The 16092-nt window shown below is 43.5% G+C and overlaps 3 protein-coding genes across 3 annotated transcripts; 2 read left to right on the top strand and 1 right to left on the bottom strand.

Moving 5' to 3' along the window:
- The first annotated feature begins 1311 nt into the window (after positions 1-1311).
- Positions 1312-3568, top strand: mrpl16 (mitochondrial ribosomal protein L16). Its single transcript, XM_080834923.1, has 5 exons — positions 1312-1490; positions 1633-1704; positions 1819-1970; positions 2159-2452; positions 3046-3568. Exons 1-5 carry the CDS (start codon positions 1427-1429, stop codon positions 3235-3237), a joined length of 774 nt encoding a protein of 257 aa, XP_080691049.1. The 5' UTR covers positions 1312-1426; the 3' UTR covers positions 3238-3568.
- Positions 3354-11089, top strand: cenpq (centromere protein Q; the record flags this gene model as incomplete). Its single annotated transcript, XM_080834552.1, is given in 12 exon segments — positions 3354-3391; positions 3608-3647; positions 3650-3758; positions 4180-4193; positions 4196-4312; positions 5265-5319; positions 5791-5899; positions 6050-6118; positions 7734-7863; positions 8511-8630; positions 8772-8849; positions 10934-11089. Coding segments are annotated over 12 exon segments (1035 nt in total).
- A 771-nt stretch (positions 11090-11860) lies between these two features.
- On the bottom strand, positions 11861-13012 carry LOC308362055 (C5a anaphylatoxin chemotactic receptor 1; the record flags this gene model as incomplete). The annotated part of the gene is made up of 1 exon (XM_080834553.1): positions 11861-13012. One exon carries the CDS (start codon positions 13010-13012, stop codon positions 11861-11863), a length of 1152 nt encoding a protein of 383 aa, XP_080690679.1.
- Between the last annotated feature and the right edge of the window lie 3080 nt (positions 13013-16092).

Consider the following 16092-nt stretch of genomic DNA (forward strand, 5'->3'; position numbering starts at 1 on the left):
TGTCTGTCACCCACACATCAACACTAAATCTAACAATAATGATCAAAAGCCGCCCGTTTGTTTGTGTAGTTGATATGGGAGGTGGAGGGGATGCGGGTTGGGCCAGTTTTGGGCACGTTGTGGGCCGGTGGTGGGCCGGTGCAGTCAGAATTGTCCCGGTGGATTTTTGTGTCCCACTCCGCCCCTGGTCAGAGGTGCAATGAAAGCTCACTATAGTTGGGGGATTGTAGGTAAAAATCTTAATTTCACAACTTCCCTAAGAGGTATTACTTGCATTATGCAAACAGATATGAATAGTGCTGACTCTGTCACTCTGCCTCATCCTGGAGACAGAACAACTGTTAGTTACAACATTCCATTAAGCATGACAAAACAGAGCATGTCCAGAGTTGCCTGTTCTCATTCACACAGTGGGTATTTGTAGAGGAACAGAGGAACAATGCCTTGCTCATGAGAGAAATATATTTGGATATGTCCATGTTCAGCATGCATGGTCATGATTTGGGTGTGTTAGTTATAATGACTGCTAAAACTTGAAGTGCAGCCAAATCACATAGAAAAAGCTTAGGATGAAACCTCCCTACCCCCTGAAACACATTTCCAGAAAGGTTTTGGATTTTTTTTTTTTTTTTTTAAAGTGGCCAAGACACAATTTCAGTTTAAAACAAATATGTAAAATGACAATGCAGATAAAAAGAGAAGGTGATGCTTACTGCCCAATATATTACACAAGACAATAATTGTCCAAGCATATTTCAGTTTAAAATCATACATAAATACCAAGACCATAGATTAATAGGCTAATCTAATACTATACAGTCACCTGTTTATTTTGGATTGAGTGTTTGAGAGAGCAAGCTTGAATCTGTGTGAACAGCACACACACCACCAACATGGCTTGACCGAAATTACAAAAATAAGGCAATAAAAATCCAATTAGTCTCTTAATTCTTTAATCTGTTAAGGGACCAGCAGGTAGTCCCTATTTAAATGAATCAATAAAAAAAATCTTCATATTACTGGATTTTGCCTTATACTGGTTCTGTAAATAGGAGGCAAAAGAATTTGCCTGGTGTTCTTTCGCAATATACATCACTATAATAACGAATTTATTTTCTTACAACAGAAAGTGTTTTGTGCAACACTCAGTGGTAATTAAATGGCAATATAAAAGGATTAATTTAGATTATTGTGCATAGACTGTCGTTTTATGGCCATAACTTCTAAAAATGACGCAAAAAAAACAGGGGGGAAAAATTCTACCATGTGTTTCAAGCCGACGCCTTTTACTTAGGAACCGGATGTGTGATGACGACCTTGTAGGAAGCAGGAACATGAGCACTGTAAACAGAACACATGTATTATAAGGTGAAATGTAAAAAATATCAGTAGTTTGTTTATTGCACAGATTTTAGTTATTGTAACCATGTTTGCGAGCCTCAGAACCGCGTTCTGTGGATTAGCAATCGGAAGGACAACAGGATATTCAGGTAAACTGGATAACGCTAGCAAGCTAACAACCTGTCATATACCTAATGTTATAGCTTTCAGTAGTTGTCTCTCCCGTAAAATTGAAGTAATGTAGGAGTTTCATGATCCAAGTGTCATTAAGGTGTTTTTACTCCGCCGCAGGTGGAGCGTTGAACCATATAAAAGTGATCTCTGTGGGACTGAAGACCTACGAAGTGCCTCCAGACTATAGCGGTAACTATCAACCTCTCGCCTTTTTATGTAATGTACGTGTTTCATATGATCTGTAATCATGTATAATTTCTTATTATTTCGTTTGTTGTTAACATAAACTTTCTATTCATATAGATGTGGTTATGCCTGAGAAACCGAAACTTAAGTTCATCAATAAAGTGCCCAATTTCAAAAAGGCAAAGAAGGAGATGAAGAGGCTGAAGGACATCCAGGGTCCTGCCAAAGGAGCTGACAAATTCACCGAAAAAGGCCAATATGGCATTGTGGTGAGTGCCATACATAGATTGTGTGGTTCTAGATTTTATCCAGTTTTATCCTGCTGCTGTGCATGATGCATAATATAATATAATTGAATATAATCAGTTGTACAGTTGTACCAGAAACAGTGTTTTGTGTTTGAAATCATTCATAAATGATTCATAGGTTATAAATTGATATACCTGCTCATCCTTAGGCCCTTGGAGGAGGCTTCCTGCATTGGGGTCACATAGAAATGATGAGGCTGACCATAAACCGGCGCATGGACCCACGGAAAACCTTTGCCAACTGGCGCATCAATGCCCCTTACAAACCAATCACTCGTAAGGGTCTGGGCCAGCGAATGGGAGGGGGCAAAGGTGCCATCGACCACTATGTCTCGCCAGTGCGCGCCGGCCGCCTGGTGCTGGAGTTGGGAGGGAAGATCGAGCTGGGGGAGGTTGAACCAGTGCTCATCGAGGTGGCCAAAAAGCTGCCATTTCCTGCTAAGGTGGGTTGTCAGCCATAGCTCAATTTGAGGTGTTAATGTGAAGTATAAATGTGCAGTCCTTGATTCTAATCCAGTACACTTTTGTCATATTCAGCTAATTTTTCCTCATGGACCTCTAGCTATCCGTTCTGTGTGTGCACTCAAAAAAAAAAATGACCTGCTAAAATTTAAGCAACAAAGTTGAATTCAATGTTATTTATATAGTGCTCCATTTTTTTAAATAGAGAAAGCCTGCATTTAAAGTATTGATTTTAGAACTGGTAAGTGGGTATACAATGTGTTCATAATGCCAGCATGCATTTATAATGGCCATACTACATATTGAGGGTTGAAATGTACTCAAGGGGTTTATATAAATAGAATGAGCAGATCATTGTGATCGTATTAGCAGATAAATGGATAGTTATGCTGGCACTAACACTAACAAAGCTCTTATATAGTTCAGTTGAAGTCTTTTAAGTGGTAACTGAATAAAATAAAGAATTGAGGAAGCTTATGGTGCAATATTGAAATGAGATTTAAAAACACATTTCGGTACCACTTCAGTACTGGATCATCGTACTGGTCTTACCTTTATATTTCTGTTCCTGTAGGTTGTGAGCAGGGAAAGTTTGGCATCCTTACACAAGGAGCAGGACGACAGGGCAACAAATAACCAGAATCCCTGGACCTTTGAGCAGATTGCCAAGGGAAACATGATGGGAATCCGGAAGGTCCTAAGCCCCTTCGATCTACACAACCACGGCCGCTTTACTGGAAAGTTCTACAACCCAGACAGGGTCTGAACTGCTGACCTTGCAGTCGTATAGGCCCAAGGGATCATGACTGAATTCAGATTGCACTGGACTTGAAGCTCTCTTTCATTTGAGACTTCCCTTGAGTTTAGACATGTAAAATATACATGCAGTCATCCCCAGACAAAAGGATACATGAACAAGAGTACTGCCCTTTGGACTGGATTAGATCCTTATGGTGATTTGTGGGACTCGCTGTCCTTTGATGAAACATTGATGTCCTCTGGCATTAGCTGTGTTGTACAGTAAAAGATTATGCAAACTTTGTTTCTGTGAATGACATCAGTGTTTATGTATGATTAAATTGGTTTAATGACAAAAAGTACATTGTAGATTTTTTTCTGGGAATATGAGGTTGTAGATGGAAATTACACGTTGCGAGTGCAATATGGTGCAATATGCAATGTGGTTGACCTTCTTAACATGGCCGACGGTCGATACAAATCAGGTATTTGCGCATGTGCCGTACTTAGAGGTTTGGAAAGATTTGCCGCGAATCGGTGAGTTGAATGGCATGAATGTTTGTTTCTTACTTTGTGACGGGGAAAGGGTGATAGAAGTAATAGAAGTTTTAATTTAGCACAAACATAAGCATTGCCAACCGCTAAAAATAAACCTCAGTTTTGCTAGGTTGTTTGTGCTATGTTTGATGTAACTTTAGCCTGGTATAGCTAGCTACGCTGTTTGTTGTCATCTTAGTTGTCACTGATCTTCTAAGTGTAATCTTTGCAGGTCATCTTGATATCAGCTACCAGAATAAGTTCGTTCAGTTATACCATGTTAACTTTGAAAACGAACTAAACATTTGTTACGTGTTGAATATATAATTAATGTCAGTCTAGTATTTGTCAAAACTATGGTTATTCAAGGGTGTAACATGGCTCTTGTTTTGAAAATTAAGTGGCTAGAATGATTGAATTCTTACTTTTGTAGAATTGGGGCTTTGTCCTGCTGTCAGTTGAACACAACAATTATGAAGCCGGTCAGAGGGTCTGGAAGAAAATCCACACATGGCCCAGTCGGCAGAGGGCGGCGTACAAAAAAGAATGTTCACACAACTTCTGAGGTAGGAGCGAGTTTAGGTATCAATTTTACCAACTAACTTTACAGTAATGTTCTTGTTACCTGGCCTACACTGGCTGTTTGTGACTTAGGAAACATTCAAAGCCTATACTTTTGAATAGGGTGACCCGACATCCCCGTCTTCCAGGGACAGTCCCCAGAAATGTCTCAGTTTTAAAGTGCGAATTAAAAACAGACCGCTACAGCGGCTTCATACCACTCTTCTTCTACTAACACGTTGCTCGCTTACTTTTAGAACAAAAAAATGCAGTGTAAAATTTGTCCAGAATCTAGCAAGGGTCGAGTGGATCTACAACATCTCCTCAAATGCTTTTCAAGCCAGGAGGTAACCCAGGTATTAAGGAAGGGATGGGGTTGCGGGATTTAGAAATCATTCTAACAGGTGATTGGCAGCGGTTCACTGTTTTGTATAGGCATACAGTCTCTTTGAATTTAGGTCAGTGCATCATTTTGATACCCAGTTTTATCAGTTGGCTTTCACCATAGTTTATTACGGTACAACAGTTACCATGGTCAACAAACATTAATCCGGAACTGTCCCCTTTTTAATTTTATAGATAAAAACATTGGATATTTGAATGACATTTTGACCAACGTACTGGATATGTACGTACTGGATACTGTTTTTGATGTGCTTTTTTTGTGGTAAATATGTGTAAGTAGTATATGAAGTAGGACAGAATGACAGTAGGCCTGTCTTATTAGTATTACGTCATGCTTCTTCTTAAAGCATAACGTGAGTTTTTATAATATAAAAATCATCACTAAAAATAAGTTGTCTGAGGATTGGAGAGTTCCACAGAGCTGCACAGTTAAGGCCAAAGTTATGATTCAGATCACAACTGCTTAACAAACCAGTACATGATGTCACCTCTTTAGATTGATGTGATACAAGTCTCTATACCTGTAAAATACATCACACTAAAATGTTTCAGGAGGCTGGTCACAGCAGTGAAGGAGTGCAACAACAGCAAGTCAAGAAGAGGAAACGTAAGTGGAATTAAGAGGAATTTTGGTGTTGGTGGGATAAAAGGGCTCTTAAATATTATTGCAAGGGTTCTTTTAACTTAAGTCTATACTCTTTCACGGTCTTCTAACATTTCCTTGCATTGCAGTTGTTGATTTTTTCATATTATGTTGTTATATCTGATATCCATATCACAAATAGATTATACCACAATCTGAAATCTTTTGACATACCATTAATTCACGTTGTCTACTTAATTAATCATTATTTTAAGTAAATTGTTACTAGTCAAGTCTCCAAAGCCTTGGCAATCTGAGTGCATTCCCTACATGCCAACAAATGTATTGAAGAAGATACTTTGATCACTAATACATTGTTTTGATCACTACTACTTTGGTAGGTGTACCAAATACAAATTTGCAGTATGCAGAAATGTCCCTGTTTGTTGTCTGCATATTCTGAACTGTGGTATATTTACGTCTTCCTGTCTACAGAGCCTCTTTCATCAGTCAACGCTAAAAAAATCAGAGGTCGAGAGAAATGGAAACGGTTGGCTCAACCTGTCATCTCGGCCATAGATAAGATGCTGAGTGTTGCAGTGCTGTGAGTGCTAGCATGATAAGCTGTTTTATCAGATCTGATCGTGGTTATGGCGGCGGGGATTTACTCACACTTCTGCTGTAGAATACTAATGTTTTTTTCTCTCTTTTCTTCCTTTCTTTTTCTTTCTTTCTCTCTCTCCACCTTCCTCAGCTCTGTTCTGTCGATGAAACTGAAGGAGAAAGAAGCGACACAGAAGCATCTGAACATCCTGAAAGAAAAGTAGGTGTAGTTGTCATCCTAAACCTGCAAAAACCATATACACACAATATACACACACACACGTACGTACATGAACCAACAGACATGGAAGATCAGGGTTTGGTGTCACGCTGACTCCTGGGCCAGCTTCCCCATCACCAGGAAGCCCTTTGACCCAAGTTGGACCAGCAGCTTGAAAGTGTAGTCCTTGGTTATAACACCTTACACAGTTCTTCAAAATCAGTTTAATTCTCCTCACGTGCCTGTAGCTATCCGTTCAGTGTGTGTACTCAAAAAATACATCCTAGCGCTGTGAATGGAAAATGGGCTATACAGCCATACACTATTCCAGCCAATCAACATCAAGCCATACACTATTCCAGCCAATCAGCACTAAGCCATACCCTATTCCAGCCAATCAACATCAAGCCATACACTATTCCAGCCAATCAGCACTAAGCCATACACTATTCCAGCCAATCAGCACTAAGCCATACACTATTCCAGCCAATCAACAGATTGCTTCATTAGCATGGAAGGGAGGGTTGTTTAGCTCACATATCAACAACCCTCCACCAGAATTGAGGACCGCACCTTTTAAAACCAAATCTATGCTTTTGTCATATAGGCCCTATCACAATTTTTTTTTTTTTTATTACAAAATCAATTATAAACTTTTCTGAATCGAGACAGAATCGTTTTAGAGAGAATCGAGAAAAATCGATTTTTTTTTCCCCCCCCACCCCTACCGTCTAGCCCATTGGGTGGCTTGAATATTGGGCATTTCTGAAGGAGGTGCGGGATGGCAGGTGATGGTGTCTTTGATCTCCTTGTTTACTTCATGGGTATGGGAATATGTAGAAAGTGTTGAATCTGCATTTGAGGATCATTCAACACACGTTTTCATCTCAGCTTCCACTGATGTAATTGTGAGACATTCTTTTCGCATTTTTCACGGTTCACACAAATATAGGTCCACAAATATAGATTCAACACTTCACATGCAAAATTGCAGATTCACAAATGACCTTTCACCACAAATACACATAGCAAAGTATGGTGTATTTTTTTATAAATTACAAAGCATACATTTACACATAAATATGACTTTGTACAAATCATAGTATGATTATTCGAATGAGAACAAGTCACAAGTAAGGGGGTCTGGTTGTGGATAGAAAACACATTTGTAAATTGTTGCACATTTGTGGGTCATGGTACATTTTGTGAAAATAAATTTTCCGCCATAATAGAACAACATTTGAATGTTTAATTCAGTGAACCGATCGGAACTGCACAGGAAATGTCACAGGAAATGTCAAGCACCTTGTGATCTTACAAAAATCAGATATACATTACCAGTCAAAAGTTTGGACACATCTTTACTTTTATTATTTTCTACATTGTAGATTAATACTGAAGAGATTTAAACTAGGAAGGAAACCTATGGAATGATGTACTAAACAAAAAAAGTGATATCTACCATGTAGAAAATAATAAAAGTAAAGAAAAAAATCTCAAAAAATGAGAAGGTGTGTCCAAACCTTTGACTGGTCCTGTACATTACACAAATTTCACAGTTTGATTGACGCCAAAACGTTTAGGTTAGGATAACACATCCACTCCCTCTGCACAGATTCCTGGCCAGCTGTGCCCAGCTCACAGTCCCCCCACGAAAACAAGTTGACCTGGGTCATGTGTCGCGCCAGTACCAGGTGGAGAGCTTGAAGGCTGAGGAAGGGAAGAAGAGACTCAAGTTACTGGAGGTGAGGGGTGAGGGAGGGAGGGGACAGTATTAAGAAGAAGGTGGAGGAGAGAGGGGGCAGTATTTAGAAGAAGGTGGAGGAGAGAGGGGGCAGTATTTAGAAGAAGGTGGAGGAGAGAGGGGGCAGTATTAAGAAGGTGAGGCAGGGAGGGAGGGGACAGTATTAAGTGGAGGAGAGAGGGGGCAGTATTTAGAAGAAGGTGGAGGAGAGGGGGCAGTATTAAGTGGAGGAGAGAGGGGGCAGTATTTAGAAGAAGGTGGAGGAGAGGGGGCAGTATTTAGAAGAAGGTGGAGGAGAGAGGGGGCAGTTTTTAGAAGAAGGTGGAGGAGAGAGGGGGCAGTATTTAGAAGAAGGTGGAGGAGAGAGGGGGCAGTATTTAGAAGAAGGTGGAGGAGAGAGGGGGCAGTATTTAGAAGAAGGTGGAGGGAGGGAAGGAGGCAGTAGGAAGGAATGAGATAAGTGGCATAGTGGTATAGTGAGAGTGTGTATCTCAAGAAATGAATCAAGCAGATCATACTGGGAGTTTCAAAGAGTGAGTTTTCCATCTGAGGCTGGTTTTGGCCGGTTAGTATTTGTGTATATGCAAATATATGTGTAACTGTATTGGTGATTTGCGTGTGTGTGTGTGCGCGCTTGTGCGTGCTCAGGAGAATCACAGATCTGTAGTCAGTTCCCTGGAGGAGATGGAAGTGACGAAGGAGAGACTGGACGAAGAGTGCAGGATCCTGAGATCCAGGATGGAGGAACAGGAAGAGAATTCACACGAAGTAAACACACACACACACACACACACACACACACACACACACACACACACACACACACATACTGTATATATACCATCATACTTCCCTTGCTAGAGAAACTAGTGTTGTGCATTTAAAAATCTAAATGTCACTTTTCTTTAGGTTCTACAGCGGAGAGAGCAGACGGTTCTGCATCTCCCTCCTCTGCCACCGCGCTCAGACAGGGAACCTCCTCTCCAGGTGAGAACCGCTCAGACAGGGAGCCTCCTCTCCAGGTGAGAACCGCTCAGACAGGGAACCTCCTCTCCAGGTGAGAACCGCTCAGACAGGGAACCGCCTCTCCAGGTGAGAACCGCTCAGACAGGGAACCGCCTCTCCAGGTGAGAACCGCTCAGACAGGGAGCCTCCTCTCCAGGTGAGAACCGCTCAGACAGGGAGCCTCCTCTCCAGGTGAGAACCGCTCAGACAGGGAACCGCCTCTCCAGGTGAGAACCGCTCAGACAGGGAACCTCCTCTCCAGGTGAGAACCGCTCAGACAGGGAACCTCCTCTCCAGGTGAGAACCGCTCAGACAGGGAACCTCCTCTCCAGGTGAGAACCGCTCAGACAGGGAACCGCCTCTCCAGGTGAGAACCGCTCAGACAGGGAGCCTCCTCTCCAGGTGAGAACCGCTCAGACAGGGAACCGCCTCTCCAGGTGAGAACCGCTCAGACAGGGAACCTCCTCTCCAGGTGAGAACCGCTCAGACAGGGAACCTCCTCTCCAGGTGAGAACCGCTCAGACAGGGAGCCTCCTCTCCAGGTGAGAACCGCTCAGACAGGGAACCGCCTCTCCAGGTGAGAACCGCTCAGACAGGGAACCTCCTCTCCAGGTGAGAACCGCTCAGACAGGGAACCTCCTCTACCACCGCGCTCAGACAGGGAACCTCCTCTACCACCGCGCTCAGACAGGGAACCTCCTCTCCAGGTGAGAACCGCTCAGACAGGGAGCCGCCTCTCCAGGTGAGAACCGCTCAGACAGGGAACCTCCTCTCCAGGTGAGAACCGCTCAGACAGGGAACCTCCTCTCCAGGTGAGAACCGCTCAGACAGGGAACCTGCTCTCCAGGTGAGAACCGCTCAGACAGGGAACCTGCTCTCCAGGTGAGAACCGCTCAGACAGGGAACCTGCTCTCCAGGTGAGAACCGCTCAGACAGGGAACCTCCTCTCCAGGTGAGAACCGCTCAGTCAGGGAGCCTCCTCTCCAGGTGAGAACCGCTCAGTCAGGGAGCCTCCTCTCCAGGTGAGAACCGCTCAGTCAGGGAACCTCCTCTCCAGGTGAGAACCGCTCAGTCAGGGAGCCTCCTCTCCAGGTGAGAACCGCTCAGACAGGGAGCCGCCTCTCCAGGTGAGAACCGCCGCAGCTGAACTTGGTGATGAAAGGGTCATGTTGCATCAGGTGAACATCGGCTCCATTGGTAGCTGGAAATGTTTTGGATTTCGTCTGGTTTTGTCTAGTTCCACAAAACTGTCATTATCATATCCCCTTTTAGAACATTTTAGGTCCGTCTCTCTTGCATAACTAAGACATGGTAGACATGTGGTCAAGCAGAAAAAAATGCCTGTCTCGGAACTCTTGCACCGACTGTCTCAATTTGTCAACACCACTACCCTCTTCAAATGCTAAGGCACCTTGTGCAACAGTTGGATCATATGAATGCCCATACACAGAAAATGACAAACAAGTTAAAGATGAGACTGTGAGAGTTCTACACAGTCAGTGAAAATATGCATCCAATGAAGTGTAGTGGCCATCAGCAGGGCTTCTTGGGAGTCTCATTATTTATAGTGGAGAGATATAACATAATGAAGAAATGGCCTTTTCATCGGAAACAGGAAGTCCTGTTGAAGTTCCTGTGCCTAATGAGTGCAGCTCGCCCTTCTTTGAGCAAGGAAGCCACTTACCTCACAGGAAGTTGATAATACTTCACACTTATTTGTCTGTTCCTTTGGTATAGAGAGTCATTTTTTGCAAGAGTATTTCAGCATTCATTTGGATGTGGTTTTGTTTTCTCAGCAGTAAAACTCATAGCAAGGGTTGCATCATATCTGGCATCGGAACAAGGTTGTGACGGTTGCTAGGAAAACTTCATCATTCAATAAATTCAGTGTATTGTCATCAATGAATTGTTTGTCCATTAGATTCAAACCTGGTAAAGTGGTAATCTGACCTCTGCTGGTATCTTGTATGGATGCAACAGTTGGGCATTTCCTCATTGGTTAAATGTCTTTTGCATGTTAGCATCAGGAGCTGTGAAGGGACTAACATTGCTGTATCTTTACTCAGGAACGACTGATGAAGTCGGTGCCGAACGGGGCCGTCGTGGCTAAAGCACTGCAGAATATGCCCAAAATCCAGCAGATGAAAAAGTTTATTGGGCTCGCGCACCAACATGCCGATCGGTGTCTAACTGCTCTCAACAGCCAAAGTCAATTGACTTAAGTGAATCAAAGTACCTTGCCTAATGGCCTCTCCACCCTTGTGCTCTATCTCTCTCAGTCCTTATACACTTGTCATGCTCTGTGTGGTGGCCTTGAAGATTTCTGCACTGCATGGTAAAAATGTTTTCTCCCCCCTCTGTTTTTAGTGTGGTGAACTTGCTTGAGTGTAGGTCTAAAACAGGTTCTGCTGGCCTGTTCTACTGTGTTACTTGCATTTCGTTCCATTCACTTCAAAGTATTGGCACTTTGAAACTGGAATTTCTTTATCAGATATCTCAGCTGTGTAATACCACCTGTGCAGTGCATGATCCTCACCTTTTTTTAATTCTTTCTCCCAACATCCAAGACTGTTGTTTAGTTATTCAGATAATCTTTTTTGTTTTAATGCATTCATTGCCAGTCAAAATATAAAATATTGCCAAAAATAAATCCTAGCTATTTTCGTTTGTTTCAACTAAAGACATAAAGACAAAACAATGTATGAGAACAGACAGTATAGAAACAGAACAAATGTTACATTCATAAGATAAACAATAAACATGCTTGGCTTGCTTTCTTGTTTTTTTGTCGTTTGAAACTGAAATCCCTCGAGTTAATCCCATGTCCTTGAAGAACGGCCAGGGAAAAGCCTCATAACACAGTCTTGTCCATGGCAGGTTTATGCAGTTCTTTCAAAACAAGTTAGTACAGTTTCATTCAAGCAGATACAGTGCTAAGTTTAAGTGCCCATTTTCAATTGCTACTCTTACTCGATCATCTCTTCACCACCAAGTTAAATCTGGGAGTCCTTACGGCGTAGTGATTTTCTACGCAGTGACTCGGAGTTGTCCTCGTTGAAGATTCGTTCCACCGCAGAGAGCATGGAGGCGCGCATGGTGCGTCCGAGGCCTTTTGCGGCGAACACGTAGAGCACGGGGTTAATCATGCTCTTGACGTACACCAGGAAGAGAGACACGTAGTAGCCCTTCACCGCCACGCTGTTCATGACCTTCCAACCCCGCATCGCTGAGAGCCAGCGCAGGAATCGGAAGGTGAAGTAGGGCACCCAGCAGGTGAGAAAGAGGAGCATGGTGAGCGCCAGCACACGGTAGAGGCGTGCTAGACGCCGGGCCGTGTAGGACTGAGAGGCAGAGGTGGAGGTAGAGCCGGTTCCCGGTGACATCAGCGCCGGAGATGTCGTCATGGACGCCGTCGGCGTCATCTCCCCGGTGCGCCGGGCACTGATCAGTACCGCGAAGTTGCAGGACAAGAAGATGACCATGGGCAACAGGAAGCCACAAATCGTCTCTGTGATGAAGAAGCCATGGCTCGTGTTATACTTGGGGGAACTTTCCAGGCATTGCAATTTGCCTCCCCAGTCCTGTAGCTCAGCGGTATAGAGGTACGGCGCAGCCAGGCATAGTGCCAGCAGCCAGAGCACGCCACATGCCAGCGGCACGGCCCAGCGTGGGCGCTTATGGCTGGCCCAGACGGGTCTGAGCAGGCACAGGCAGCGCTCCAGCGCCACGGCACAGAGCAGGCAGGCGGCGGCGTACAGGCCCAGGCCTCGCAGGAACATCACCAGCCGACAAGCATGCAGGCCCAGAGGCCAGGAGAAGCGGTGGGCGAGGTAGCCCAGCATGAGTGGCGTCCGCAGCAGCAGCACCAGGTCGGCCAGCGCCAGGTTCACCACGTACACGCGGAAGCTGCTGGCCCCCAGCCTCTCCCCACTGCGGCGCTTGGACCCCGGCAACCAGCGCCGGACCCCCAGCACCCACACCACCAGTAGGTTCAAGGGCACGCCCACCAGGATAATGACCAGCGTCACGATGATCTGCAGCACACGTGACGGCTCCGACATCAAGGGGTCCGCCGCTAGGGTGACGTTGACACGGGCTGAGCTGAGGGAGGAGCTGCCATTGAAGGGGTGTGCCAGGGTAGACATGGGAAGGCTCTGAGGAGGGGAAGGAGGAAGAAGCTGCTTAGACAAACACATGAGGCACAAGCTTGTACTTGTGTCAGGTTATGCATGTCTTTCAGTTTCAACGGTCAAGGAGTTGTATTGAAATTCAATACACCATGTGTAAATACAAAGCTAGGGTTGGTAGGGAAATAAAGAAGGCTATAGGCAACATGTAGCTGAAAACATACCCCCATAGTTTTGGATATGTAGTCACTTTTTATTTGTTTTCAAGTTTTCAAGCACATTTGAATAGAAACGACTACTGTGCTGGTTAATATGGAGATAGCTTATGTAATGTATGTATGTATGTATTTATTTAACTATTATATTATTCCTCAGGCCAAGCAGCTATAAAGTTTACAGAGTTAAAAGCATGGTTAAATACAGCTATTGTAAATCTGATTAAAAGAGAAAGATGTCTAGAATGACTGATAAATGATGAACAACTTTCAAAAAGTTGTTCAGCATTTGCAGCACAGAAAAAACGGATTATGAACTCAAACTGCATTTTGAGTATCTTCCCTGTGAAGTGCGAGGCCCTCTTGTGTCAATGCTTGCTCTCAGCACTGTCTAGGAAGGAATTTTCCAATACATTTTTAGAAAAAAAAGACACAATATATCAGTTTCTCTAATTTGAATCTCTATCGATCATGTGCGCCTGTTGGCATGCCATTGTTACTGTTGAGCAAATTTGTAGTCAGGTGAAAGGAATGTTCTCCCTCATGCCTCCAGGCTGTGTTAAGTGCTAAATGCTCTCCCCCTTTCCAGGCCCGTCTCCGCCTATCCAGTACGTATGTATGGTATGAGAACGCACCTTTCCAAAAAAAAAAAAAAAAAAGGGCTCTCAGTACTGAAGTGTGTTTAACAAATTAAACTGAAAATAAACAGAGAAGGTCATAAAAGAGATAAGACCGCCCTAGTGAAGTAGATCAGCTTACCTTCTGACTGATGTGAAGACGAAGGAATGAAGAGATTTTTCTTTTTTTCCCTCCCCTGTGTTGTGAGACCGCGTGTGAGTTGGACACTGAGAGAGGGAAGGAGTGTTTCTTCACGTCTTGACTTATCAGTAGAATCAGAGTGGGTGTGATTACGTTTGACTTTCTGTAAGTGTGAGTGTGTGTGTGAGTGTGTGTGCTTGCTAGTGCTTCCTCTGAGCTTTGATTGCAACACTTCAGCATTGAATGGCATTGCATCGACGGGCAGAGCCTGTTCAGCCCATCCACGAGAAGAAGGTGTGTGAGACTCAGGGCTGTCCTTCAACTATGTGAGCTGTGATCTCGGTTCCAAAAGAACATCAAATATGATACACAGTTTTCTCAAAATAACAACCCATTGCGCTCATTTTTAATAAACATTTCCTTTCTTCCTGTACTATCATGCTGCCTCAGTTCTCATTTGTGCCATCAAAGACAAAGCAGTCCACCCCAATCGCTTTCTGTGAGTTCTTGTATGAGACCATCAGCTGCCATATGTTTCACAAGAGAACCAGTGACTTTGGGTTGACCACACACACACACACACACACACACACACACACACACACACACACACACACACTGTACTACTTCTGTATGCAAAATGCTGCTGTGGACATTTTCCTCCATGTACTCAAGTGTAATTCTGTAAAATGTGTGTCTGTATGTGTGTTTTAGTAACATATTGCCCAATGTTACTTCCTTTTTTCCCCTCTCAGGCCTCTCATCCACCGCAGGATGTTTAAAGCACTGAACCACCATCTTGCCACTATATGTCCTGTTGTACCAGCTGTAACCACTCTCATCACTTAAGAGAGCTACTCATAAGCATAAAAGGAAGAAATAATTACATTTTCATTTGATTATAATATGATTTTAAAAGATGTAAACTTTCCCGATGTAGTAGGATAAGTTTTCTCTGCCCAAACAATTCTTGCCTACATCCACAGACGTGCTGGGCAGGTTAATGTGGTTTAATATCAGAAATGTCTTGAGCAGGTCATGATATATAAGAGAATTTGCAAGAGAATGTGTGTGTGTGTATGTCTTGTTGTGTGGGAAATACAGGTTGGGGGAGTGTGTGTACTTGCTGAATGAGCATTCATTTGTAATTCATCGGAAAATCCAGATGGTGAAAATCACCCGCGCAAGCTTTGATGTAACTCATCAATCATCAGACCTTCCTGTGTGCTTGACAGCTTATTCTTCCCACTTTATTGCACATTGCATTGTACTTAACATTTTGCTGTCAATACATTTTCCATTGGAATCTGCACACGTACTTCCTTAACAGACCAGGAGATGTTGTGCATGTTGAAATTAAATCAATAGATACCCAAACCTCACCTCTTTATACATGTAATGTATTCAAGCGGTTCAACAGGGTCACCTTGCAAGGACCTGTCAGGTGAACATAATTACTGTAGTGTGACAAATGGGCCCATTTCCCAGGTATAACTGCCAGGCCAAAAGCTAGTTATACATTGTCTAATCAATATATTCTTCCAGTGTGCGTGTGCATGTGCATGTGTGCCTGCGTGCGTGCGTGCGTGTGTGTGGCGTGGCCAGGTATTAATGAATATGCCTGTGCTTCTATTTTGAGGTAGTGGGGTACAATGGCAGAGTAACTTACTTTCTGCTGAACAGGTGCTCTCAGAAAAGCCCAGACCTTTCTGTGTGTGTGTTTGTGAGGTTTGGTGTAGCTCTTAGACCTTTCTGTGTGTGTGTGTGTGTGTGTGTGTGTGTGTGTGTGTGTGTGTGTGTGTGTGTGTGTGTGTGTGTGTGTGTGTGTGTGTGTGTGTGTGTGTGTTAAGGTGTGTGTGTGAGTTTTGAGGTAACTGGTAGACCTTCCTGTGTGTGTGTGTGTGTGTTTGTGAGCTTTGATGTAACTATTACACCACAATCCATGACCGCTCATTCAACATTCAACTTATCATTGCCTCATCATTTGTTTTGGGTGGTAGATTGCTCTCACATGAATAGTATAAACACTTCAGTTCTTAAATCCGTGTCATTATAGTACATCTGAAACTTTGCACATTGCATAAATGCCCAGAATAATTTATCTGTGTTTTATATACAATCATT

This window comes from Sprattus sprattus, assembly GCF_963457725.1.
Source record: "Sprattus sprattus genome assembly, chromosome: 3".
In the NCBI taxonomy this organism is placed as follows: Eukaryota; Metazoa; Chordata; class Actinopteri; order Clupeiformes; family Clupeidae; genus Sprattus; species Sprattus sprattus.

What these genes read in the sequence shown, in the direction of transcription:
- mrpl16 (XM_080834923.1), top strand. Translation starts at nt 1,427, where the DNA reads ATGTTTGCGAGCCTCAGAACCGCGTTCTGTGGATTAGCAATCGGAAGG. An exon ending in AGTGCCTCCAGACTATAGCG is followed by an intron (nt 1,705 to 1,818) that starts GTAACTATCAAC and finishes CTATTCATATAG; the next exon opens with ATGTGGTTATGCCTGAGAAA. An exon ending in AAGGCCAATATGGCATTGTG is followed by an intron (nt 1,971 to 2,158) that starts GTGAGTGCCATA and finishes GCTCATCCTTAG; the next exon opens with GCCCTTGGAGGAGGCTTCCT.